General features: G+C 42.7%; 1 protein-coding gene across 6 annotated transcripts in view; it reads left to right on the top strand.

Moving 5' to 3' along the window:
• Positions 1-9,913: 9,913 nt before the first annotated feature.
• The window catches only part of LOC144198153 (syntaxin-3-like), a 29,047-nt gene continuing 12,805 nt past the window's right edge, over positions 9,914-26,155 (top strand). Inside the window, exons 1-8 of one of the 6 annotated variants that reach the window (XM_077719028.1) lie at positions 10,693-10,708; positions 10,855-10,938; positions 12,656-12,679; positions 14,718-14,792; positions 14,877-14,976; positions 15,148-15,222; positions 20,500-20,570; positions 25,325-25,433. In XM_077719028.1, coding sequence (XP_077575154.1) covers positions 10,882-10,938; positions 12,656-12,679; positions 14,718-14,792; positions 14,877-14,976; positions 15,148-15,222; positions 20,500-20,570; positions 25,325-25,433 — 511 coding nt within the window. In that variant the 5' untranslated portion in view covers positions 10,693-10,708; positions 10,855-10,881. Of the gene's footprint in view, positions 9,954-10,689; positions 10,709-10,854; positions 10,939-11,035; positions 11,367-12,371; positions 12,482-12,655; positions 12,680-14,717; positions 14,793-14,876; positions 14,977-15,147; positions 15,223-20,499; positions 20,571-25,324; positions 25,434-26,155 lie in introns of those variants that run through there. The other 5 variants (XM_077719029.1, XM_077719031.1, XM_077719030.1 and 2 more) reach the window with 5 other exon arrangements.

The following is a 26,155-nucleotide window of genomic DNA, read 5'->3' as shown; positions in this document are numbered from 1 at the left end:
AAATGCCTTACCAGCGAGGTATCATGTTTGAAATGTCACTGTTGTCGCGAAGCTGGGCCCCCCTGCCTGTTTACGACCAAAAGATAATTGTTGCACCATTTAAAAAAAATCAGTTTTGAAAATGGATTCAATGAGAAAGGAAAATTTCAGTTACATGCATAGCATAGCAAGCGTGTATAGAATTATGTACAGGTATGCTACGGAAGTTCAGCACTCAAATCAATCAAGCAAAATGTACAGATATGATATGAGAAACGATTCAGCAGTTCAATTGATTCAAACCAAAGAATGAGTCACCCTCAGAGAGGTGTCTCAGCTTCGATGCGGTCTTATCATGGTAGGTCTTCTGCCTTTGTTGTTTCTATTCCACCACCCGAATGAGATCTGGCTTCAGTAAGCTGAACCTGGTCCTGATTTGACATTTTAGGAACAGTTCCGCTGGAGCACATCCCATAACACTGTGTGGTGTACTCCTCTATGCTATCAGGAAGTTAGCCAGCCGGTGCGGCATTGTTATGGTGACATTTTGTTTCCTTTCATCAAGCACTTGTTTCAGCGTTGATGCTTTCACTGTCTGAACTGCCCGCACTGAAGCTCCATTTGAAGCGGGATGGTAAGCCGGTACCAAAGTCTGTTTTATTCCATTGCTCAGCAAGGTTTTGTACTCCTGTGACGTGAATTGAGGACTGTTGTCGGAAACAATCTCCTCAGGAAGATCGTAAGACGAAAAGATGTTCCGCAACACCTCAATTACTCTAGCTGCGGTGGATGTTTCCATGGCAATGACCTCAAGCCATTTGGAATGACTGTCTACTATTAATAAAAAAATGTGTTGATCTTTTGTGGCAAAGTCAATATGTATTCGTTGCCAAACTCTGAACGGCCATTGCCAGCAGTGTAGAGGTGCTGCTGCTAGTAGCTTCCTCACACTCTGACAGGCCTCACATTGTTGCACAGCATATTCTATGTCACTGTCCAGCTGCGGCCACCACAAGTAGCTCCGAGGCCTTCATCCTGTATCCACCCGGGTGTCCTTGGTGAAGATCCTGCAGTAGTCACTATCAGTGTGCTGCTTGTTGTTGTTGTAGAGGCAGCGCCCAGGTGGCCCTAACATAGGGTACGCCTGGCTAGCGCTAGCACCTTGGACGGCTCAGCCACCAGCACGTCCAGGGGGAGTGAGGCGACACCGAAGATCTGGAGGCGGAGGGAAAAAAGGCCGGGGCAACGCTGGAGCCAATGTTCGAGGTCTTGCGTCTCTTCCCGGCAGAGGGGGCAGGTTGGGTCGAGGGTGGGGTTGAGAAGGTGACGGTAGGCTCTCAGGCTTGGGTGGTGGCCCGAGCGGAGGTGGGCGATGAGAACCGCGTCGCTCCGGTTCTTCACGCGCGCACAGTCTAGGCGCCAGTTATATTTTGGGTAGACGACCGCTGCGCGATGATCCGGTCTTGGTGGATTGTCGCGAATTAGTCGTCTGATGGCTGCCTTGGCTGGGGCGAATGAGATTGGTCGTGGCTCATCGACCTTGGAGGAGGCGGCTTCCTTCGCTAGGGCGTCTGCCATCTCGTTCCCAGGCAACCCGCAGTGACCTGGGGTCCACAGGAGGGCTGTCCGGGCTCTGCGCTGGTTCAGCATCAGTGTGCTGGTGGAATGATAGCTCGAATTCCCCATAATATGCATCCTTGTTCCACAGAAAGTTCATTTTTACGGGAAAAGTATGGGTTAAGTCTCTCCACCGACGTTCTGTACTCGATATTGTAATCGTAAGCCATCAGTCTCAGCGCCCAACGCTGCATTCGCACAGCAGCTAAAGTGGGGATTCCCGACTTTGGTCCCAAGATGGCCAGAAGTGGCTTGTGGTCAGTTATTAAACTGAACTTCCGGTGATACAAATATTTATTAATTTGGTCACGCCAAAAATTATGGCCAAAGCCTCTTTCTCTATCTGACTGTATTTTCTTTTTGCCTCCGACAATGTACATGACGCAACCGCGATCGGCTTTTCCTCCCCATCTTCCATTATGTGAGACATGACTGCACCTATTCCATAAGGGGATGCATCTTATGCTAGTCACAGGGGTTTCTTGGTGTCATAATGAACGATTTCGGAGTTTTTTACTAACTGTTCCTTCGCATTTTTGAATGTCGCTGCACATTCAACTGTCCATTTCCACTCAACTTTTTTCCTTAGCAGTTGATGTAGCGGCTGCAGTAGTGTCGACAGATCCTTCATGAACCGACCATGGTAGTTCAATATTCCTAGAAAAGACCGCAGCTCTGTAACATTTGTAGGCCAGGGTGCACTAGCGATGGTTGCAATTTCCGTCTCAGTGGGGTGCAATCCCTCCCTATCTATCAGATGCCCCAGGTATTCAGTGTGTGTGTGATAAGGGAAGGGCCTAGCCGCCTCCCGCTGCGGAGTAGTAGAAAGAAAAAAAAAAGAAAAAATGGCCAGTCACTGAGAAAAGATATACACACATACACACACACATACAAAAACATACACACAAACACATAGACACACACATACACACACATTCACACACACGCACATGCACATACACACACATCCGCACACATATACACACACATACGTACACACACACTTACACACAGACAGACACACACATACACACACACATACATACACATACACACAGACACACACATACACACACACATACATACACATACACACATACATACATACACATACATACAGTATACACAACAACAAAAACTGAGTCGATCTAAAAACTGTTAATTGATTTGAAAACATTGCACCACAGAAAAAAAAGATGCATGGATACATGAAGAAGCAGAACGGTCAGCAGACGGCCTATTCACAGGTAAAGGCCTACCGTGCCTACCAAACAATTTATTCCGAAATTGAGCCATGGAAGGAGCCATGTCTCAACAGGGGGGAAGATGGACATGGCATGGCATGTGTTCCATGTCCCAGAGGTCTAAATACCTACTTTAAAAATGTATGTAGGAACTGTTTAATTTGTTACAGACAATGTGCAAGATAACCTCAGGCCCAAACAATTGCAACGGGGAGACAAAGTTGGAACCTTCACGAGGCGTCTCCTGAGAGGCCGCCCGTCGCCGCCTTCGAATTCGACTGCCCCACAGCTCCGGCTACCCCCCGGCTTAACTAATCCGCGTTCCAGTGGCAGGTTACCCCTGGTTGGTTAGACTGGTTATTCTCTGGCTCCTGGTCCCAGGTTCTCCTTAAAATTTTTGGGCCCCTTCTTTGTGATCATCATAATGTTCATTTCTGACACTGTGGAGAACAACACAAAGGAAAGACCCTCATCTTATTGTGTTTCCCTAACCTCAAATTCAGTTCCATTCTCAGACCAAGAGGTTCTCGTCACCGTGCGGTGGGGGAGTTATGGAATTTTCAAGTTACGGGTTATCGCCATATCCTGAGAGTGGTTCAAATGTTGTGAATTTATTAATGAAGTAATACTGAGAAGACTTAATTGTTTTAGTATTTACTGATGTCCTTTTAAATACACAACAGGAGGGAATGGGAAGTTGCTTAAAACAGGAGTCTTAATAATATGTGCATTTCTAAAGAACATCCTGTCTATAATATCTGTCTTAATATTATACTTTTCCATGATGTCTATAATCTCTTCTCAACACGTCTCACTGTTCAACTGTTGTACTCTTTATTCTCAACTACTGTACTTTTCCTTGACGTCATGCTCAAACTTAATAAAAGCAACATTCAACTTGGGAAGATAAGAGACTTCCATGGAGCCAAGCGCGAGTCATCTACTCGCGCCTCCGACCTCTCCAAGCCCTGCGGTTGCTTTAAAATGTAGCACAGTCTCATGCCTCTTTTTTCCTTTGTGCACGGTTGGTAATTATGGTGATCTGTAACTTCAGACCCAACATGCTCAGCTCTTGTTTTCCCTGTGACCAATTAGTCATCAAGGAAACAGGTCACGTGCTCCAAGCCTTGCAGGATCTGGTCCATCACATTCTGAAATATAGAAGGTGCACTGGACACTCCGAATGGAAGTCTACGGTACAAATGAAGTCCTTTGTGAGTATTTATCGTTAAATAGTCTTTTTCCAACTCCAGCTGTTGGTGATCGTGTGACAAGTCCAATTTGCTTAAAGAGTGCCCCCAACTAGGGTGGCAAAAGGTTTTCAACGGTTGGTAGTGGATAGATCTCTTCTTTCACACTGATTCACTGTGACCTTATAGTCCCTGCAGATACGAATTGACTTGTCTGCTTTGGGCACTACCACTATGGACACAGCACACTGACTATGTTATTTCCTTGAGATAATGCCCGCTTTTTCTAGGCGATTCAACTCATGGCCCATTGCATTCTTCAGTGCATACGCTACTGGCCTAGCCTTCCGGAAGATCGGTTTGGTATTTGGTTTTACTGTAATTTTGGCCTTAAAATCACAAATCATGCCTAACTCCTCAGAAAACACTGATTTGTGTCCCCGCAACACTGCCTCTACATCTGAATTGTCACATCCTCACGCTGGTCTAACTGCGAAGATGCTTGCCCAGTCTAGTTTTTAATTTTTGAGCCAGTTACGGCCAAGGAGGGCTGGTCTGTCACCTCTTATGATTACCAGAGGTAGATCACCACTCTGATTCCCTTACTCTAACTTCACAGCTCCTTGTCCCATTAAAGGAATGTTCTCCCCGGAAAAGGTCGTCAGCTGCACTTTACTTTTTTGTAATGGTCGATGCGAGAGATGCCTCCTATATATTCTTTCAGAAACAAGTGTTACAGCAGCTCCTGTGTTGAGCTGCATTTCTAGAGGAGTTCCTTCTAATTTTAATAGTACTGCCATTTCCTTCTTCCAATTTCCAACTCTATTTGCAGGATACACGGCATTCAATGGATATGACCCAACAAATTCATCATCTACATTTCCTGTTGTCTCACTTATATATTCAGTTACATACCGTGTGTGTCTTTGCCTATATTTTGTTGTACACATCCTTGCCACGTGACCTACCCTGTAACACTTGTAGTGTGTCTCAGTTTTAAATCGGAATACTTGAGATTTGTGATTGCTACCGCCATATCGGTAGCAGGGTTGGTAAGTTTCTGCTCTCTGTGGTCTGAAATTTTCAATTTTTGTGGTTTTACCCTTCCATTTCCTGGTGATGGTTGGTTGGTATTTCCACGCACCTTTGATTGTTTTCTCCTTGTCGATCCAATTCACTGTGCCAGGTCCTTCCATTTTTCTGGCAAACTCCAATGTATTTCTTGATGCCATTTTCATCAATAGCAACATAGTGCATGTTTTTTTTAAATGTCAGATCTTGCTCTGCAAGTTACATTCTCTGAATAGCCTCCACTCTCAATCCACTAATTAATGTGTCTCTCAGTGCTCAGTGACTCGTTTTCCTTCTGATTTCTTTTTTGAAATTTGAATCGCTTCACGATCACCAGCGGTTTCGGGATGTAATGTTGTAATGGGATGATTATTTTTCGCTTAAAACAGGCTTTTAAACCATCAACATCCGGGTTACTCGTAATGCGTAATGTCCATCAGGTGGTGATGGTTATGCCCATCGTTATTCTATCCATCTATTACAAGTATAAAAGTCTAAAAGTTACATCCCGGCTAGGTGAATTCTAAAATATTGTACAGAATTCTAAAATATTGCACAGATTTCTAAGATATTGCATATTGTTATTGCACAACCCGAAGTTATTGCACGGAAGATCAGAGTCCTGATGGCTGTGGGGAAAAAAACTCATTAAGTCTATTTGTCCGTGCTTTGTGAGACTTGTAGCGTCTGCCAGAGGGCAGCAGCTGGAACAGGTTGTGACCAGGGTGGTATTGGTCCCTGACAATTTTCCTGGCTCTGCTGAGGTAGCGAAGGCTGGCAATGTCCTCCAGTGAGGGCAGAGAGCACCCGATGATCTTCTGGGCAGTGTTGATCCCCCTCTGCATGGCCTTTCTCTCTGCTGCTGTGCTTCCAGCGTACCACATTGCAATGCAGTATGCCAGGATGCTCTCCACAGTGGCTCTATAGAATGTTACCTGAAGCTCAGTGTCCAGGTTGTTCCTACTCTGAGTACCCTCAGGAAATGATTGCACCTGGGCCTTCTTCACCATTACAGTGGCGTTGGTCGACCAGGAGAGCTTGTCCGTGACGTGGACCCCCAGGAATTTGAAGGACTGGACCCTGTCTACGCATACCCCATTTATGAGGCGTGGGGCCAGATCTGTGCTGCGTTTGCCAAAGTCCAGGTTTCTTTCTTTAGTTTTTGTGGTGTTTAGTGAGATTGTTCAAACACCACGAAGACATCACAGGCGTAAGTGCAACAGGCCTATAATCATTCAGGCTGTCAATGTTTGGCTTTATTTGGGACAGGGATAAAATGATGGCAGGATGATAGAATATATAAAGCATGTTTTATGGATGTTTGGATGTTTCATGTTAACATTATCACGCTACGTTTGTCCAAACCTTAAATCGTAGAGAGTTAAATTGTTTAATGGTGGCCAGAAGCGGCTGTCGGGTCCGAATAGACGAGTGATTGAAATTCCTTACCTCCTCTGTGTAAACTCACTCATTGAGCATTTGCAAGGATTATCGAGGAGTATGCCTGACCAGAAATATGTTAACTTGCTGCTCCCTTGTGATTGTTTTAAGCATTACACTCTGCAGATTCAAAAAACCATACCTTCTTCAGTGCACATTGCAATCCTTCCGCTCAGTCATTTCTTTGTGAAACTTACTTCCTTTTGAACTTTACTGACTTTGGGTTTATTTTGCTTTTAGTAACTCATTTACAAAGCTAATTCAATTATCACTGCAGGGACGCTCAGAGGGAGAAATTGTGGCTTTGTCATACCTGTCAACCTCGAACCATTTGTGATCTTACCAAATTTTGTTTTCGCCCTTACATATATGTATAAATACATGGAAAATCTTACCACTTTACTTTTTTGTAAAAAATCACGAACAACAAAATGAAAGTAAACATAAACAAGGGAACAGGAAACGGAAATCACATGGTGAAAGTGTTACAAAACGAAATGTTTATCATGATCTTTTTTTTTTAGCCAATCAGAGGCGCCGGTACATATATCACTTGGCAGACATGCGTTTCCGGGAACGATTCTCAAAATCACCGTTTAGCGTACCATTTTCATGTGTACAGCGTACCAATATAAAAATGGGCTTTCAGTTGTACCAATTACGGCGAGAACGTACCAGTTGACAGGTATGCTTTGTTCCTGACTCAATCGAGGCAGGCAGAGGAGGATTCCCAACTAGCCAGGCTTTTAGTGAACGCTTTGATATTTTTGCAAAATGATTTCATATGCAAGTAACTAAATTGACTTGGCAATTAATTTCTGAAATGAATTATTATTTGTTTTTATCTTTTGATGTTGAAATAGGTAATGGATGGAAATGTTTCAAATGATTTTTATTTTATGCCTAACTATTGAAAAAATATTGATTAGACAGTTTTATAGACAAAGTACATAAACAATGGAATGTTAAATTTCTACAAAAAATACTTGATTGGGGTATTTAGAATTGCAAACATCTGAGTTTAATATGCAACGTGATACATATTGAATGAATTGGGACGTATTGATTAGTATGCATTTTATAAGTAATGCGCTTGAATTCCTCTAAAGGGCACAGTTATGAAGTCCGGCTTAAAATACTAAACCTGATAATCAAGGGGTGGTTACATTTTAGTGGTTCAATTATATTAAGATTTATAAATGTATACATTAATTTCTGATTATTAATTGATGCGAATGTAACGATTGCAGAGAACAAGAAAGCTGTTTTCCTGAGGCGAAAGCCGCATGGTTTGCCTTTTGTATTTTCCCTATTTTTAGTATGTTTAGGTACTTAATTTGTGTAGTTGCAGAAAAGAAAAAAAACAACTATAGTTCTCAAACAATGATCATAATAGAATACCAGGAAGTATATTTAATTTTGACAGATTAGGCATTTTGTTTATTGGTGTATTAAGATAATTCGAATTTAGAAACCCGCTACATTTATTTAAGTGACCAGACACATTCACCAAATTTTTAGAATAATAGAATTGGATGAATGAATGAATGTACTTTGTTATTGTAATATTAATATGATGAAAGGACCGTTATTTTTTGTGTAATACTGATTCATTACATTACATGTTATAGGAGTTTGAAGACAGCTGCTGTTTTGGAATCTCCAGGTGGTAAGGTGCTAAATAGAATGGAATTGACTGACTAAATTCCGATGAATTTATTGTGCTTTGAACCTTCACCCTTATGGATTTTACAAAACAATTAACAACTGTTGATTGTTCATACAGGCAACACATGGAGATATGGCATAAAAAGCTGTGATTGTCACACCTCGAAGGGGTCAAACCCACACCCTGGCACGGGCGGTAGAGGATTTACAACTCCTGATGAAACAGTCAGAATTTTACTCCCGCTGTTCTGTAAACCTGACCTAAACATGCAAGATGTTTGGCGGGGTGACAGACATCACAGCCAAGGAAACCCCAGCCTTATCACAATGGAGCACAATCTGATCTCTTTGAAATTTGTGTAGAGCATTGGACAAGGAAAAAAAAGATTAAAGTGTTTCTGCTACCCAATCATTTGTAGTGTCTGATTTTCTCAGTCAGTGTTCTCCTACCAGCTCTCTGGGGATCTGTCATGAATTAATAATTAATAAAAGGAATGTGTTATTGAAAAACCAAAAACAATTCCTTAAACAGAAGGTAACTACCTATCTTTTCTGTAAATTTGATGTCAATACATCAAATTGCTTGGGAGCTATTGAAGATAGATGCTAATAACTGTGATAAATAAATAATTAATTAATAGAATGTATTAGTGAAAAAAACAAAAATAAATCCTTAAACAGAACCTAGCTTTCCTGTAAATTTCATGCCGATACAGGAAGTCTTCCACGAGATGGGGAACTTCTGCAGACTGTGACTGGGGAGGAGAATATGCAGAGTCGCTCTTCCAAGCGTATCCGCAAAGTTACTCAGTAGTCTGAAGCTGAAGAAAACAGCAGCAGGACAGAACTCCTCGACTTCGTTGCTGGTAGGCGCCAGCTCTTCCATCCCATTCCACGATGGAATGGTTGGTCAGAAGCATTGCCTCTTCTCCCGGCACTTTTGTCCAGCTCTGGACCTACGGCGGCACCGAGGTGTTGCCCCTTCTGCTGCGTATTGTAACAGCTAGTCCCGTGTGTGTGACAGCGTAGGCATGGCTGGCTGGTTCCCAAAAAGAAGTAGCCAAAAGAAGCCAGGCTAACAGAACAAGGAAAGTTGTAAAAACATTAAAGTAAAAAGTATAAAGGAATGTATTAAGAAATATTAAAATGTCATTTAAAAAAAGAGAAAGGCTGTAAAACATGAAAAACATAAGTGTACAGAGCTAATGTCACTGGCTCCCGCTTAAACGGCGCCATCTTGGAAATATTGATGACATTAACAACCCCCTGGATCACCCAAGGGAAGGGGCGCCAGAAAAGACAGCATTTAAAACGCATACACAATCACACCGACAGGACACACAAGAAACCACACTCAACCACCAAAACATGAGTGGATCAAAACTACAAAGATAAAATAAAAATGTAATGAATGAATTAAAGAAATAAATGTTGATTAAAAGTTAGATTTTTTTTTTCTTTAAAAAATCATTCCCACAGCCAGGAAGAAAACCACACTGCTCCTCCTCTGTTACGGTTGGCAGCCTGGACACACACTATGTAGGAGGTGTGTGCTTTCTTTTCTTTACAGGTATCTGCAGCTGTGGCTCCACCCTTGTGACAGAGCCCTGCCCAGGCCAACACAGCTGTAATTAATTCCCCAATCATCCCTCCTGCCTTTATTTAAACCCTTTTCAGTTGTCAGTTTGCCCCTTGCCTATGCCCTTGCCATTGATGCCTTGATGCCTTGCTGAGTTGCAGGCTTGTGAGTATGTTTCTCCCTGTTATTTTTTGTATGTGTTGTTAATGATTTTGGGTTGCATAGGGGGACTTGAGATAAGTTTAGACACATTTGGGTATACATATAGTTTGTGCATTTAGACACAGTTATTCCCCTGTCTAGATTATATTAAATCAGTTTAACAGTGGCATCCTTCGGTCTTATTTCCTGTATTTTTGTGGGTGTTCATTTGGACACCTGTCTGGGAGGGGGTTTTACCGTGTTTATTTGAGGGTGCCACTTTAATATCTCGTGCTTCCCCTATGTTATCCCGTAGTCTGTTTTAATGACTTTATTGTAAATAAAATATAACTAAGGCTACTTGCAGTGTTTGTCCGAACTCATCTTTACCAGAACCTGTCTGTTGTGATAGTTGCGACTCCCTGGTAGATAATACCCCAGAGGGAGTCGTAACATCCTCAATCCGAGATTCGACCTCCCGGATGGACCCTCCTCTCCAGTATCCCAGTATAGACCTTCACGGGGTATCTAAGGCATGTGAGAATTGAAACACATGCTCCGGTCTGCCGTTTTAAAAAGGGGAACCACCGGTCTGCCAATCCAGGGGCACTGTCCCAGATGTTCACACAATGTTGCAGAAGCTTGTCAACCAAGACACCCCCACAACATCCAGAGTCTTTAGAAACTCCGGGCGGATCTCACCAATAGAAGCGCGGAACATGGTCCACTCGGACTCATTGTCCCCTACCTCTTCCCGGACGTGGGAGAAACTGTCGTAGGTAGGAATTGAAACTCATTCTGACAGGACACTCTGCCGGGCGTTCCCAGCAGACCCTCATCAAAACATTTGGGTCTCCTGGGCCGCACGGAACCAACTCACCACCAGGTGGTGTTCGTTTGTCAGCTCTGCTCCTCTTTCTCCAAGTGGCCAAGACATGCGGCAGCAGATCTGATGACACGGCCACAAACTCAATCATCGAACTGTGGCCCGCCGAGGACTCCAAAATGGGTGAGTACACTAAACTGGTGTTAGGTGCATATGCACAAACTAGAGATAGGTCCTGTCCCCCCACCCAAAGACAGAGGGATGCTACCCCCTCGTCCACTGGGGTAAACCCCAACATACAGGCAACGAGCTGGGAGACAAGTATTCCCACACCCGCTCGGCACCTTTCATCATGAAATTTTCAGTAGGCACTGTAAAGGAGCTTCTCGGCAGGAGTTTTTGCGAGAGGTTTTCAGCGCTCGGAAGATGTTGATGGGGAGTTGTGACCACTCTCTTTTTTGGTCCAATTTTGTCAAGGACATGTAACTGTCAAGACAATTGCCATATTCCATATGCATCAATCTCTGGGACACGTTTCTTCAAACTGTGAGCCATATTGACGGTTTCTTGCTGATTTCTGGCTGCTGCCTGCCATTTTCTTCTCGTGCTCAGTTGAGTAACAGTCCACTGTTTTCTGCCATTTTCTTAGTGTCAAGTGAAATATTGAAGCTTTTTGGAGGGGCAAAGTGATAACTGAAAACTAGATACATTGTTACGTCGGATGGACCATGCTCCCTAATCATGCTATCCTCTTATCCTTCGACTTAAAATGGATTGAATGTATATTAGTAATAAACTCATTGAAATTCATATCACAAGTTTGAAGAGAGCTCATTTTTGTGGTTATAAGTGCTATTGTAGACTGGATTTCTTGGCACATGTTACTATAATTGTTGTACGACTAGTATATGGTGAGGTAATCGTTATTGTGAGCCTCGTAGCGCAAATCATTTAATTTTACGAGATACCCAGAGGTTCCCACGCTTCTTGATTGCTGAGAGAAAAGTGCAAAAAAAATACTTCTTGTGCCAGAATGCTTGTGTAATCTTACATTTCCACTCTCTCTTTGAGTCTTCAAGGAACATCCCAAAAAATCTTAACTCTTACATAATGTCTGCATTTGTCATGCATTTCGCTATTCAATGCTAAACCTTACATTTCACACACGGTGGAAAATGTAAATCCACTATTGTCAATCATTCATTTATTTTCCATGCCGCTTATCCTTACGAGGGTAACGGAGTTGCCAGAGCTTTTATGGGCACTAGACAGGGTACACCTTGAACTGATTGCCAGCCAATCCCAGAGTACCAATGTCATCATTTAAAAATAAAACATTTTCACCCAATCTCAAAACTGTTCCATTTAATTTTGCTGCATATACTGTGAACTGTCTGTAAAATGTCATAGAGTGGCCATCATGAAGCCCTGGTTTGAATCCCATTGGGAATTTTTGAGCGGATATGAAAAAGCTTGTGCAAGCAAGGCAACCACCAAACCTGATAATACTTAACTATCAGAATCTAATACCCTTAGGTTGGCCTTGTAAGGGGTGGGGGAGAAACAGGTGTGTCATTTACAACTCCCCTAATCTGTTCTTAGTGGATAGAGGCTTAGTGAGCCCTCAGGTTCGAGTCACTGCGATGAGAGAGGGACACACAAATAAAACCTTTTTTGTTGTCGCATTTTTTTGTAAATATTTGAGCACACCCTCAAAGTTGGATAAGTAACTCATTTTTCTTCTTTTAATATTTAATTATTAAATTTTCACCTGCTTGATAATTTTCATTAATATTATTCAGGTGTACGTAACTATTTAGATTAGGATTAGGAATCTGCAGTTTTTGGAAGCCTTATTTCTCCTCTGATATCTCAATCTTTCGATTATTTTCCAATGAAGGACAGACTGGCTCAGCTTAAGGAGGTAGGCATAATGTTTCTCTTTTTTTTCTGCGGCTTACATATTTGTTCTCAGTAAATTTGTTAGGCTCTGCAAAAAATGACAATATACTACAGCTCTGTAAAATTGACATTGTATTAGTATTCATTCATTTTCTAAACCACTTCATTCTCACAAGGATTGCGGGGGGTGCTGGAGCCTACCCCACTTGACTTCCATTCATGCTATCACTTAGACCTAGGGGCAATTTAAAATGTTCAACCAGCCTACCCTGCATATTTTTGGGGATTTGGGAGGAATTTGGAGTGCCCAGAGGAAACCCAACACAAGCCTTGGGGGAAGATCCACTGGATAGTCCGTTAGCCTCATATTTGACAGAGTTTGATCCAAGATTCCTTCCTGTGTGGAGCTTGCATCTTCTTCCCAGGCTTGGATGGGTTTTATCTGGGTACTCTGTATTCCTCCCACACACACATCTTCAATACCGCTTTCTCTCACAAGGGCCGTGGGAGCCAATCTCAGCCAACCACAGCAGCAGGCACATCAAATTGGTTGCCAGTCAGGAGTGACATCGGTAGACAGAGCAAGAGTGTGAGATATTTCCGTTAGCCCAACCAGGGAGTAACTAGGGCATGCAGCTCTAGGTCCTAGGGTTGCTGACTCCTGGGATAGTGGCTCCCTACTGTGTGGATTTTGCGTATTGTCCCACGGTTTGCATGGATTTTCTAAGGGTATTCTGGTTTCCTCATACATCCCCAAAACATGCAAGGTATGCTGGTTGAACACTCTGAATTGCCTCCCGGTAATAGGGTAAAGCGGAATGGTTGGCTCTCTTCTTGTGCCCTGAGATATGTTGGCCACCAATTTGGGCTGTCCGCGCCTACCAATGCGACATAAGTGTGAAATTTTTACACAATATAATATCGTTCCACCTGTTATTTTCACATTGAACCGCAACTGGATGGTCTAGGTTTGTGTTCAGTCATTCATCTTCCATACCGTCCATCCTCGAGGGGGTTTTTGGGGTTGCCGGACCCTAACCCAGTTATCTTTGAACGAAAGGCAGACTACACCCTGGATTGGTTGCCAGTCAGTCGTTGGGCACACAGAGAGACAAACGAGCATATGCACACACAATCATACCGCCACCAGCGGGTAATGAGCCCACGCCTGCCTGCACTGAAGTCAGGTGAGGGAACCTCTACACCACGAGGTGGCTTTTAGTTCGGTGTTGATTAATTCACAATTGGCGGTGGGTGGATTTAAAGCTTATAAGCTCAGGGGCAGCCACCTGATGGTGTAGTGGTTCACTTGCCAGACTGTGGACATGCGTGGGATTGATTCCCACTCAGTGGCAGTATAATTGTGAGCGCGGATGGTTGTATGTCTCTTTGTGTGTCCAACTGCTGACCAGTCTAGGGTGTAGTTTGCCTTTTGCCCGAAGTCAGCTGGGATTGGCTCCAGTATCTCCAGCAATTTTACAAGGTTACGCAGAACAAATGATCAATACATGAATGAGTTAATCCCCTTAGATGTTGCCACGGTGAACCTGTACAATATAAAATAAATACTGCGCTCTACTTCGGGAAGGTGATATTTGTAAGACTATGTTCTTTCGGCATTTGGATATCCATATTGCCGAAGGAGCTTTAACATAGATGATTTGAAGACGTAGCAACCCTCTCGCTCACGCAGATATGATATAAAATATACCCCGGACACTACCTGTACACTATACGTATCTTTAAAAAGGCCCCCCTGAGGTTATAAACAATTCATTTCGTAAGTAGAGGTGCCATGGGACACCAGATCTGTAAATATCTTGTTCAAAATCCTTTTTGAAAGTTACCTTTTTTACTTTACATGCCCTGAAGCATCTCCCCGCTATTTCTTTTTTCATATTGCGACCTTAGTAAATGACTGAAAATCTGTATTTACAGTATGTTGTACCCTGAATAAGTTCAAATACATTCAGCAATTATAAATGATGTTACCTTTGTTATTCAAATATTTTACTATAAACGACTGCATCCTTTAATGTACTCCTATGTGGCTCAAACAGACAAGTGATACTGGAGGGGATGACATCCAGGTACATGTGGACAATGAAGCTTTTATGGAAGATTTTTTTGCCCAGGTACTGTATGCTTATGTTCCTCATACATTCTCAACTGGATCAGGATATTATTTTAGAAAGTGATTGCATGTTGTTCTGTTTTAGATAGAGGACATCCGCTCAAGTATTGAAAAGATTGATGAAAATGTAGCAGAAATAAAAAAACTCTACTCCACCATCTTGTCTGCCCCCACATCTGACCAGAGTAAATTATTCTAAGTCTCACACGCAAACACACACAAAGATCTTGATGTGCAAATTAAGTGGTTAATTTGCACATCAAGATCTTTCTGGCCTGTTGTGTATCTGGTAAATTGTCCTTTGCATTAACTCTCATGTTGATCATTTGTTGTCCCCAAACCTTTTTCTATTTTAGAAACACAAGATGATCTTGAAGCATTCACCAATGAGATTAAGAAGTCTGCAAACAATGCAAGAAACAAACTCAAGAGTCAGTAGACTTTTTTTAATTCTAAATATTAAGGGGTGTCAAGCTCATTTCAGTTCACAGAGCACATTTACAAAGATATAGTAGTGTGCGAGATCAGTTTATCTTTTCCCTAATAAGAAGAACTGAACTCACCATTGGGAGAACCATGTTTTTTCCCGAAGCATGGATAGCATCTCTCATTCATTTTATTAGTTTATTTATTGATTTATGTTTATTTATCATTCTTTTTTATTATTTTATTATTATTAATATTTTTTTTACATGAGGGTAGTGCGTTGGGGTGGCAGTTATTTTACTTCTTTTGAAGTCCACGAGGCAGACCAGGCCCATCAGAGGCCACCCTTGCCAAAAGCACGTGAGGAGACAGACAACAGTATTGCTTTATTTTTATTAACACCTACCCTAACAGGTTTTATCTACCAAACCGACAGCATGTGTGTGTTGGCACAGTCCCCGACGGCCATTGGAAGATTCTGGACATTTCCCAATGGCTGTTGGTTTAAATTAAAAATTTTGAAACATCCTACAGTTTAAACATATTTAAAAAATAATTATCGCAAACCAAAATTTGAAATATTTACATGTATGCAGGTCTGTTGTCGTGCAGTGAAAATTACTGCACGGAGGCATTGCATATGTTGTACCCTGTATTTTTGCTTCAAACACGGAGAAATAATCACAATAGTGATTTGTTGTTGCTTCCTCAATCCAGCTTTAGCAACACAAAAACCCATAATCTATGTTCACTTAGCCCTATTTTCCACTGGATTAACAAAATATCATCCGGTGTCACAAATGGTTCTTTTTGTTGCCAATGGAGCCAAAACTGTGACCTGAATTTTCAACGCAAATTTTGCGCACATAATAATTTAGTCCATTGTCATAGTGACTGTCTTGACTGATATCTCAAACACAACATGGTTTGAATACTCATACGTGGGCCCACCTGAATATCAAATCGGTTTATTTTTAGGCATGTTTCTCCTCCTGGACCGGATTTTGGAGGTCATTACTTCAATTTTACTGACAAACTACACCTAAAGCATCGTTCAAACAGATGTTACAATTAAAATACAGTTGATGGCTTAGTCTAACCATTTAACACTTTTACATTAATTCTGGACTAGAATGCACTCGAGACTTTCCACAAGGCAAGCAACTTGGGGTCCCGGGAGCGGGTCAGCCTGCCCTTTTAGCCTGTGAAGTTACAATTCTAATTACCGTATTTTCACGACTATATGGCGAAGTGCATTTAAAGGCACAGTGTCAGTAATGAATGTTATTTCTGTATTTGATGCACATACAAGACACACAGGACCAAAACATGCAGCCGGGATTGGCAAAACATACACCAGCATAAACATACGGACACGTGCTAAAAACACGTTTTTAAAAAAGCAACGGAAGCAAAACTGAGTTTGGTTGTACTTTATTTAGCCATTTTACAATGTACTCATGTTTTTTGATCAATCATCACCCACAAATCCATCAAAGTCCTCATTTTCTCGCTCGAGCGAAATGATGCTGGCTTTGGAAAAAGCTTGAACCAGAGTGCAAGCAGACAAGTTCAGCCAAGCGGCCACAATCCATTCGCAAATAGTGGCGTAACTAGCCCGGCACTGCCTGTCACCCTTCGTAAAGCTGTGTTCGACACCTATCATCAATTGTTCCCATACCCCTCGCAACTTTGCTTTGAACGCCCGGCAGTTGGAGTTCTTTAGTGAAATTTCTTGGAATGACAGTAAGCTCAGAGTTCATTTTTGTGACTTGGTTTTTCACTGTTGCTGCGAGATGAGCATGCGCAAATCAACTCAGCTTCTTCTTCTTGACTTGGCGAAGCTCGTTCTCCTGCTTCCTCCATTTGCTAACCATAGATTCGTTGATCTAAAATTCCGGCTGTTCTATTCCCAGGTTGCTCTGCATAATTGATGGATTGAATTTTGAACTAAGCTTCGTAAGAGTGTCTATTTGTATTAGTCATTTTCAGGGAACCTAGAAACCAAACCTAAATTGTTTTGCAATAAACACATGCCCACACTATATACAGGTACCTGGTTGGGACGTGCTTTTATCGTTTGACCCCACCCACGTCTGCCTTCTCTCAATATAAGAAGCGTGTCGGCAAGGAGTGCTCTCAGTCAGGCTTTGGAGCCATTTTTGCAGCCATTTTTTTAAAGAGCCTGACAACTGATGGGAGGAAGGATCTGCGAAAGTGCTCGTTCCTGCAATTAGGGTGCAGCAGTCTATTGCTGAAAGAGCTTCGAATGGACTGCACAGACTCGTGCAAGGGGTGAGAGGTGCTGTCCATGATGGACATCATCCTGGTCAGCATCCTCCGCTCTCCCACTTCCTCCACAGAGTCCAAAGGACAGCCCAGAACAGAGCTGGCCCTCCTGATCAGCTTATTCAGCCTGTTCCTGTCCCTCTCCGTGCTCCTGCATCCCCAACAGACCACTGCATAAAATACTGTAGATGCCACCACAGTGTCATAGAAAGTCCTCAGCAGTGTCCTGCACACTCCAAAGGACCGAAGACTCCTAAATAGGTAGAGGCGGCTCTGGCCCGTTTTGTACAGGGCATTATGTTTGTGGACCAGTCTAGTTTGTTGTTGAGGTGAACACCCAGGTACTTCAAATTCTCCACGATTTCAATGTCTTTAGCCTGGATGTTCACCTGAGTGGTCTGTTGATGACCATTTTCTTTGTCTTACTGGTGTTGATGTAGAGGGGGTTTTGCCTAAAACAGTCAACAAAGGCTGTGATGACTCTCCTGTACGCCAGGTCGTTCCCATCTGTCACTCGTTCAACAATAGCGGTGTCATCAGAGAACTTCTGGAGGTAGCATTTGTCTGTATTATGTTTGAAGTCTGATGTGTAGAGGAAGAAGAGGAGTGGGGAAAGCACTGTGCCTCGTGGGGCCCCGTGCTGCAAGCTACCACATCAGACGTAGTCTTGGAGTCTCACATATTGTGGTCTGTCAGTGAGGAAGTCGATTATCCATTCGGCTAGGTGGTTCCTTACTCCAGCCTCTTCCAGTTTCCCTCTCAGTAGGGCCGGCTGAATGGTGTTGAACGCACTGGAGAGGTAAAAAGATAACATCATTTTCACCGTGCTTCCCGTGTTCTCCAGGTGTAAATGAGACCTGTGCATCAGGTAGGGGGTAGCATCTTCCACACCAATGCCTGGAAAACAGGCGAACTGCAGAGGGTCCGGCACTGCATTCATCAGGGGATGAGGTGATTGAGAATGATCCTCTCCAATGTCCGGCCTGAAGTGGTTTGGCTCTCCGGAATTCGCAGTCTTTGAAACTGGGACCACGCAAGAAGTTTTCCACAAGGTAGGGACCTTTTTCAGACTGAGGCTGAGGTTGAAAATATGGAAAATCACTTTGCAAGCTGATCCACACTGTCTATCAGTAGTCTGGAGCTGAGGCCGTGTGGACCTGGTAGCCTTCCTTGCCCCGTCTTCTTTGGCTGTTTTATCACCTGATCAACAGTGATGCATAGACCGGTGGAAGATGGGGAGGAAGAGGAGGAGGAGAACGAGGGGGGAGAGTTGCTTCTGGTTTGGGGGGCCAGGGGAGTGGGAGCAGTACTGAATCTGTTAAAGAACTGATTTAGTTCATTAGCCCACTCCCTGTCTCCGGACTCCGGGTCTTTATCACTGTTGCCTCCATGGCCCAAGATGGTCCTCCAGCTCCTCCAGACCTCTTTGGTGTTGCCTCTCTGGAGTTGCTTCTCTAGCTTCCTCCTGTAGATGGTCTTTCCCTTCCTTATCCCTCCCTTCAGCTCCTTCTTGACCATTTTCAGACTGTCCTTCTCCCCAGATCTAAAAGCCCTCTCCCTTCTTGTTCAGGGGGGCCCTTAGATCCCTGGTGACCCACGGCTTACTGTTGGAGTAACAACGGACCTTCTTGGAGGGTACAATGTTCTCAACACAGAAGTAATATAATCTGTGATGCAGTGGGTCAAGCTGCCGATGTCTTTCCCATGTGAATTGCACAGCACCTCCCAGTTAGTCGTCTCAAAACAGTCACTCAGTACCATGCTGGTCTCCTCGGTCCATCATTGTTTGATCCTCGTGGTAGGGTTTTTTTCCCTCACCATAGGGATGTAGGTGGGGATCAGATGGAACAGGTTGTGGTTTGAGCGGCCACAGTGGGGGTAGGGGGACTGAGCTGTATGTCTCCTTTGTGTTGGCATACAGCAGGTCCAGAGTTTTTCATTCCCTGCTGTGGCACATACTGAGTAAAGATGGGGAGAGTACAAGCCAAAGGAGCATGGTTAAAATCACCAGAGATAAGACGAATAAACTGGGGGTGTGACGTCTGAAGCCGGGACACAGTCGCGTGAAGCAGCTTGCGAGCCACTGCCGCATCGGCTGAAGGAGGTAAAAACGCAGCTATTACGATAACGTGCGAGAACCACCAGGGGAGGTAAAACGGCCCGATGCTAACAGCTACTTGCTCGATATATCGAGTGCAAAGTTGATCCTTCACAGTAATATGCCCAGGACTGCACCATCTACTATTAATAAAAACAGCTAGTCCCCCACCTTTCTTCCTACCGCTCTCCTCAGCATCTCTGTCCGCCCTCACCAACTGAAAGCCAACCAAGCAGATGAGAGGGTCTGGTATTAGCTCATTCGGCCAGGTCTCCGTGAAGCACATAATGCAGATTCTCCGATATTGTCGTTGTTGTTTGGTAAGCACCGTTAGCTCTTCCATCTTATTGGGGAGAGATCTTACGTTCCCCATAATAATAGATGGAATGCTGGGTCTGAAGCGTCGCTTTCTCTCCTGACATTTTCGTCCAGCTCTGCATCCTCTTTTCTTCCCCATTTAAATCCGTGGGGAGGTCCAGTGGAATCCAGGTGTTGCTAACAGCTGATCCTTTGTGTAAAACAGGCTGGTTGAACGCTATATATTGTCCATGGGTATGGGTGTAAATTGTTCTTTGTCTCCTTGTGCCCTGCAATTGGCCGTTAACCAATTTGGGGTTTTCCCTGCCTACTGTGCCAAGTTGCCTCGCATGGACTCCAGGGCCCTTTCTTATGGCCGTCAATATTGTCATAAGTGCAACAGAAAATAAATGACTGAATGAAAGAAACCTGGTATTTTTTCCACGTGGTAAAGATTTTTTGAAAGCACTGTACATGAAAAATAACGGTGGAAATATATTTTTCTTCATAATAAGTAAAAATGCAATGGAAAAGTATTTTCTTTGCTTGTGTGAAATGGTTTACCACATACATATGAATACATATTTATTCATTGCAGGCATTGAACACCAACTTGAGACAAACAAAGATGAGAGAGCCTCTGCTGACCTCAGGATAAGAAAATCACAGGTTAGGAAAATTCACTATAGAGTGAAAAGCAACAATATTCTATATGCAACTGTACATTTTAGTGCAGCCTGGTTGCCTTTATAAGATACCACAACTATCATAATTTGTACTTGTTGTATTGATTTTACTGATGGTGTGATTTCAAGATGGTTTCGTGTTTCAATTATGGAATTAAAATATGAAAAAGGGAGTCCCCGAGTTATGAACGAATACTGTTCCTACGCTAGCGACATAACCCCAATTTCTGCCTTTACGTCTAAGTACTTTAGAAGATGTTTTTTGTATGGTACAAACTTAATTCCAAGACAATAAAATCATACAAACAAAATCGAGCAGTTTAAAAATTAACGAAAAAAATGACAAATTAAAACAGACCGGTCATGCACAGAAAAAAGTACACTCTTTCATTTATCCTGTCTCTGCCACAACATTCTTTTTGCAATTAAGTGTTAATAAAAGTCCTGTCTATGGAAAGCCTTCCCCAAACAAGGAGACTAGTTCGGGTCCAACTTTTTGTTTTGTTTCTGTTTTGAGACCACTGACTGGGAGATGCTCTGCAATTCACATGGAAAAGACATTGACAGCTTGACCCACTGCATCATAGATTATTTTCTTCTGTGTTGAGAACATTGTACACTCCGAGAAGGTCCATTGTTTCTCTAACAGTAAACCGCGGGTCACATATAGCTACACCGACACCTACCCCTACCTATCTACCTATCTCTCTCTGTATCTCTCTGTTACGACTCCCCCTGGGGTAAGATATACCAGGGAGTTGCAACTATCACAGCAGACGGGTTCGGTCAAGGATGAGTTCGGACAAACACTGCAAGTAGCCTTCAGTTATATTTTAGTTACAACAAAGTCCATAAAACAGACTACTATAGGGGAAGCACGAGATATTAAAGTGGCACCCTCAAATAAACACGGTAAAACCCCCTCCCAGGCAGGTGTCCAAATGAACACCCACAAAATACAGGAAATAAGACCGAAAGGTGCCACTGTCAAACTGATGTAATATGGCCTGGGGAGGGCTTTGTCACAGGGGTGAAGCCACTGCTGCAGGTACCTGTAAAGAAAAGAAAGCACACACCTCCTACATAGTGTTTGTCCAGGCTGCCAGCCGTAACACGAGCGTTGCATATGTTCACAATGTGTTTCCAAAAAATCGGAAAGTTTGTTTCTCCCCCATTTATTTCAAGTCAAGGCCTTTATTGTCACTATACAACTGTGTATTTCTAATTTGTGTTGTTGCAATGGTGGCTGCTTCCTCCCCGGCTGCCTTCTTGTTGATGATCGGTCTGAAATACACTTTAGGGGCAGGTTGAGAAAGAGTGAGATCAATTTAATAGGAAAAAGGTTTATCGCCAAGCTGCAAAGTGGAGAGTAAGATCTCTAAAAGTGGAGTGCTGTTCAGCGTGATGTTCCTGCAACTCCCTCTCTAAAGAACAGTGGTTTCGTCTTTATATAGGCAAAACAGGGCATAGTACGGTTTCTATGACAACTCTGGGCAAAGTCGGATTAATCAGTGATAGGTCTCCATGGCAACGGGCCAACTTTGGGCGAAGGCTGATTAATCAGTGGCAAGTTTCCATGGCAACGGCCATACTTTGGGCGAAGTCCAGTTAATCAGTGTGAGGTCTCCATGAAAACGACCAAATTCAGAGCAAGTTTCTTATGACAATGATGTTTCTATACATACAAAAACTGATACAATATTAACAAACAATTGCCAAGCGACTTTGACATTTTATATTAAAATATTATCTAACAGTTGAGTTCCCCGTGTATTACCGAGCGTTGCATTCCCTCAAGATCCGTGTTGGTGCACATCAACCAACTAACTCGTCAAAGTCCGTATTACTGACCAAACGGCCCATCGCCTGCCCCCAAAGCACAATTTCTACCACCGAAGGCTGCGGTTCAGGTCATGGCACTTGGCCTCAGTTTACCCAAGTATAAATAACTTTAAGCAGACAATGTGTTAAAGAAAATGGAGTTTTTTTTAAGACAGCCAATGAGAGGCCAGTATATGGTGGAGTGAGCTTCTAAAGCGAAAATCATTGCATCTGTGACAAAATGTTCAAAATAAAATAACAGATAAGGAATGCATGTACTTTTTTGGGGTTTTCTTAATTTGGATATTTTTCTTACCTCGAGGTATTTATTTGCATATAAAAACCTTTCGTAACCTCGAAATTTTACACCTAGAGGTAAGTAGAGATATGACTGACTGTATTTATTTCTCTGACTTACCGGCACCAAGGGGCTCATGGACCGGTACCCTCCCCAGCTTGGTGGTTGGGGACCGCTGCCTTAGATGAAGCAATTGATTTAACAAAGGAGTGTAATTGTACCCAGCTCAGTCATTCCTTTACTGTACTCCTGTACTCCCTGTACACATATGACTGCACACCAGCCCACCAGTCAACCTCTATCATCAAATTCGCCGATGACACCACTGTGATCGGACTCATCTCAGGCGGGGATGAGTCAGCTTACAGAGACGAGGTCGACAAACTGTCTTCTTGGTGCTCGGCGAACAATCTTACACTGAATACCACAAAGACTAAAGAAATAATCCTGGACTTTCGCAAGCGCAGCACAGACCTGGCCCCACTCCTCATTAATGGAGTATGTGTAGACAGGGTCCAATCCTTCAAATTTCTGGGAGTCCACGTCACGGATAGGCTCTCCTGATCCACAAACACCACAGTGTTAGTGAAGAAGGCCCAGAAACGACTCCACTTTCTCAGGGTACTGAGAAGGGACAAATTGGACACCAATCTTCTGGCAACCTTCTACAGAGCCACTGTGGAGAGCATCCTGACTTACGGCATCACAGTGTGGTATACCGGAAGCACGGCGGCAGACAAAAAAGCCATACAGAGGGTGATAAACACTGCCCAGAAGATCGTCGGCTGCTCTCTGCCATCACTAGAAGACATTGCCAACCCCCGATACCTCAGAAGAGCCGGGTCCATTGTTGGAGACGCATACCACCCTGGACACGGCCTGTTCCAGCTGTTTCCATCTGGCAGACGCTACAGGTCCTACAAAGCACGGACAAACAGGCTCAAGGACAGCTTCTTCCCAACAGCCATCAGGTCTCTGAACCTGCAGCAACACGTGACGTGACGACTACACATATCCCTACTATGAAATTAAGTCAAGTCGAATTGAAGTAACAGGAAAGTCGTTTGGTGCAGATCTGCCTTCCACGGGATGACTGAGGGAGGGTAAGTATAAAGACTGAGAGGTAAGTGATCCATCTTATTCTTGTTGGCATCGGTGAGGCAACTTGTAGTCGCCGGAAAATGGCGCTCAAGGCGGAGAGCTAACAAGTATGAATATGTCATAAATAAATGTCATAAATGTGTCTGGCCTGGGAAGACGAACTTGTGGAGAAGCACTATACAATTTGAGGGTATGATGACTACTAGGCGTTTTGTCAAGTCAATTATGATGACAATGCCCATGTCTGTTTTTCATTTTTCATTTTCATTTTAAAAGGTCTTTATTTGTGGAGCTGTTAATGAAGACTTTTTATTTTTTAATTATTCTTTCGGTAGTATAAATAACGTCACTAAAGATGGGGGTTCATTTTAACCCAGTGTCTTCAATTGAAGACAGCCTATAATTCTTTTCTTACAAGATATAAAGGAGTTTTCTCATTTCATACATTCACCCTCTTGCTACTGCCACAATGTAATTTCCCGAATACGGGATGAATAAAGTTATCCAATCCAATCGAATTCATTCTTCTTCCATACTGCACATCCTTGAAAGGTTTACAGGGGTTGCTGGAGCCTTACCCAGCTGACTTTTGACAAAAGGCAGACTACACCCTACATAGGTCGCCAGTCAGCCATAGGGTACACAGAAAGACAAACTCACTCACAATTATACCGCCACCAGCAGCAATCAAGCACACGCCTGCCTGCACCGAAGTTAGGAGGGTGAACATCTACACCAAATTTTCTTAAAACATTGGAAAGAACATCTCTTTTAACAGCCAAACTTATTGTTGTCTCTGCAAAACACACTCACACAGATAAATATCTGGCATTACGGGAGGTCTTTGTGCGGTGTCACAGGCACATGAGTTGTTGGTATTGTATACTAAAAAAGTAAAGAAGTGTGGTTAAGAATGCAAAGTGTGCATACATGTCTGTTCTAACATAACACTCATTCTATTCATCATGGTGGGCATCGTCTACATTGCATACTGTATGGGCAACACTTAATGAACTTTGCAATAGGTAAGGAAATGAAGAAATTTAGCACTCAGTAATTCTATACACAAACATTGCAAAAGCATGCATACAAGGTTGATTTAACACATTTATCGCAAGGTGTGAATGTGTGCAAGAGTAATTTGTTTGCTTATTGTGACCTCCTATTGGTTGGCAACCAGTTCAATGTGTACCTGTCTCTGGTAAGATGGAAAGGCGACAGTGACTTTGGGAACCTCATGAGGTTCAGGTGTTATTGAAGATGAATGAGCAATTTATTATAGACAAACTATATTACAAATTAGTATTTGTAATATACTAATTTACAATATAAAACCGACAAACAGACAAACTAATAACTATAAAAAGAACTACAATGGACTTTCCATGCATCAGGCTGAATGGTATTAATTTGACTGATGCATAATGTTTAGTAAACAAAATTATTTTTGTAAGAGTTTTTCAATTTCATTTTTACTTTCATTAACATGCAATATTCTAAATATTTCAATTCCCCAGCAAGCTATCCTTGCGAAGAAATTTGTCGAGGTAATGACAAAATACAACGAAGCACAAGTGGACTTCAGGGACAAGAGTAAAGGACGAATTGCCCGACAGCTTGAAATCAGTAAGTGTTTTTGTCTATTAAATACCATTACGTTATTGGATTGAATGTTTTTTTATTGTCATTCCCTCCGAAGTGCACCAATTACCACAACCGACAAACAGACATATAAATAATCAAGAAGTAATCAATAAATAGGTAATAAATAAGTAATAAATAGATAAGTAGTCCAAGTGAGATCAGCAGAGTGGAGCGGCCTTGTTCCGTCAGAAGTATTAAGAAAAGGTACTTTCTAAAAGTGTGCAGGACAGTGCTGAGGACTTTTTACGACACTGTGGTGGCATCTGCAGTGTTTTATGCAGTCGTCTGTTGGGAATCTGGGAGCAGTAGAGGGACAGGAACAGGCTGAATAAGCTGGTCAGGGGGCCAGCTCTGTTCTGGACTGTCATTTGGACTCTGTGGAGCAAGTGAAAGAAAGGAGGATGCTGACCAGGATCGACAGCACCTCCCACCTCCTGCTTGAGTCTAAGGAGTCCCTCCGAAGCTCTTTCAGCGATAGACTGCTGCACCCTCCTTGCAGAAAGAAGTGTTTCCGCAGATCCTTCCTCCCATCAGCTGTCAGGCTCTTTAACAAAATAAAAATAAAATAAATAAATAAAATATATATACATGTGTGTATATATATATATATATATATATATATATATATATATATATATATTTATATATATATATATATATATATATATATATATATATATATATATATATATATATATATATAT

This window comes from Stigmatopora nigra, chromosome 6 (genome assembly GCF_051989575.1).
Source record: "Stigmatopora nigra isolate UIUO_SnigA chromosome 6, RoL_Snig_1.1, whole genome shotgun sequence".
In the NCBI taxonomy this organism is placed as follows: domain Eukaryota; kingdom Metazoa; phylum Chordata; class Actinopteri; order Syngnathiformes; family Syngnathidae; genus Stigmatopora; species Stigmatopora nigra.
The sequence above is the reverse complement of the archived record's forward strand: the minus strand, read 5'-3'. Positions and strand labels throughout refer to the sequence as shown.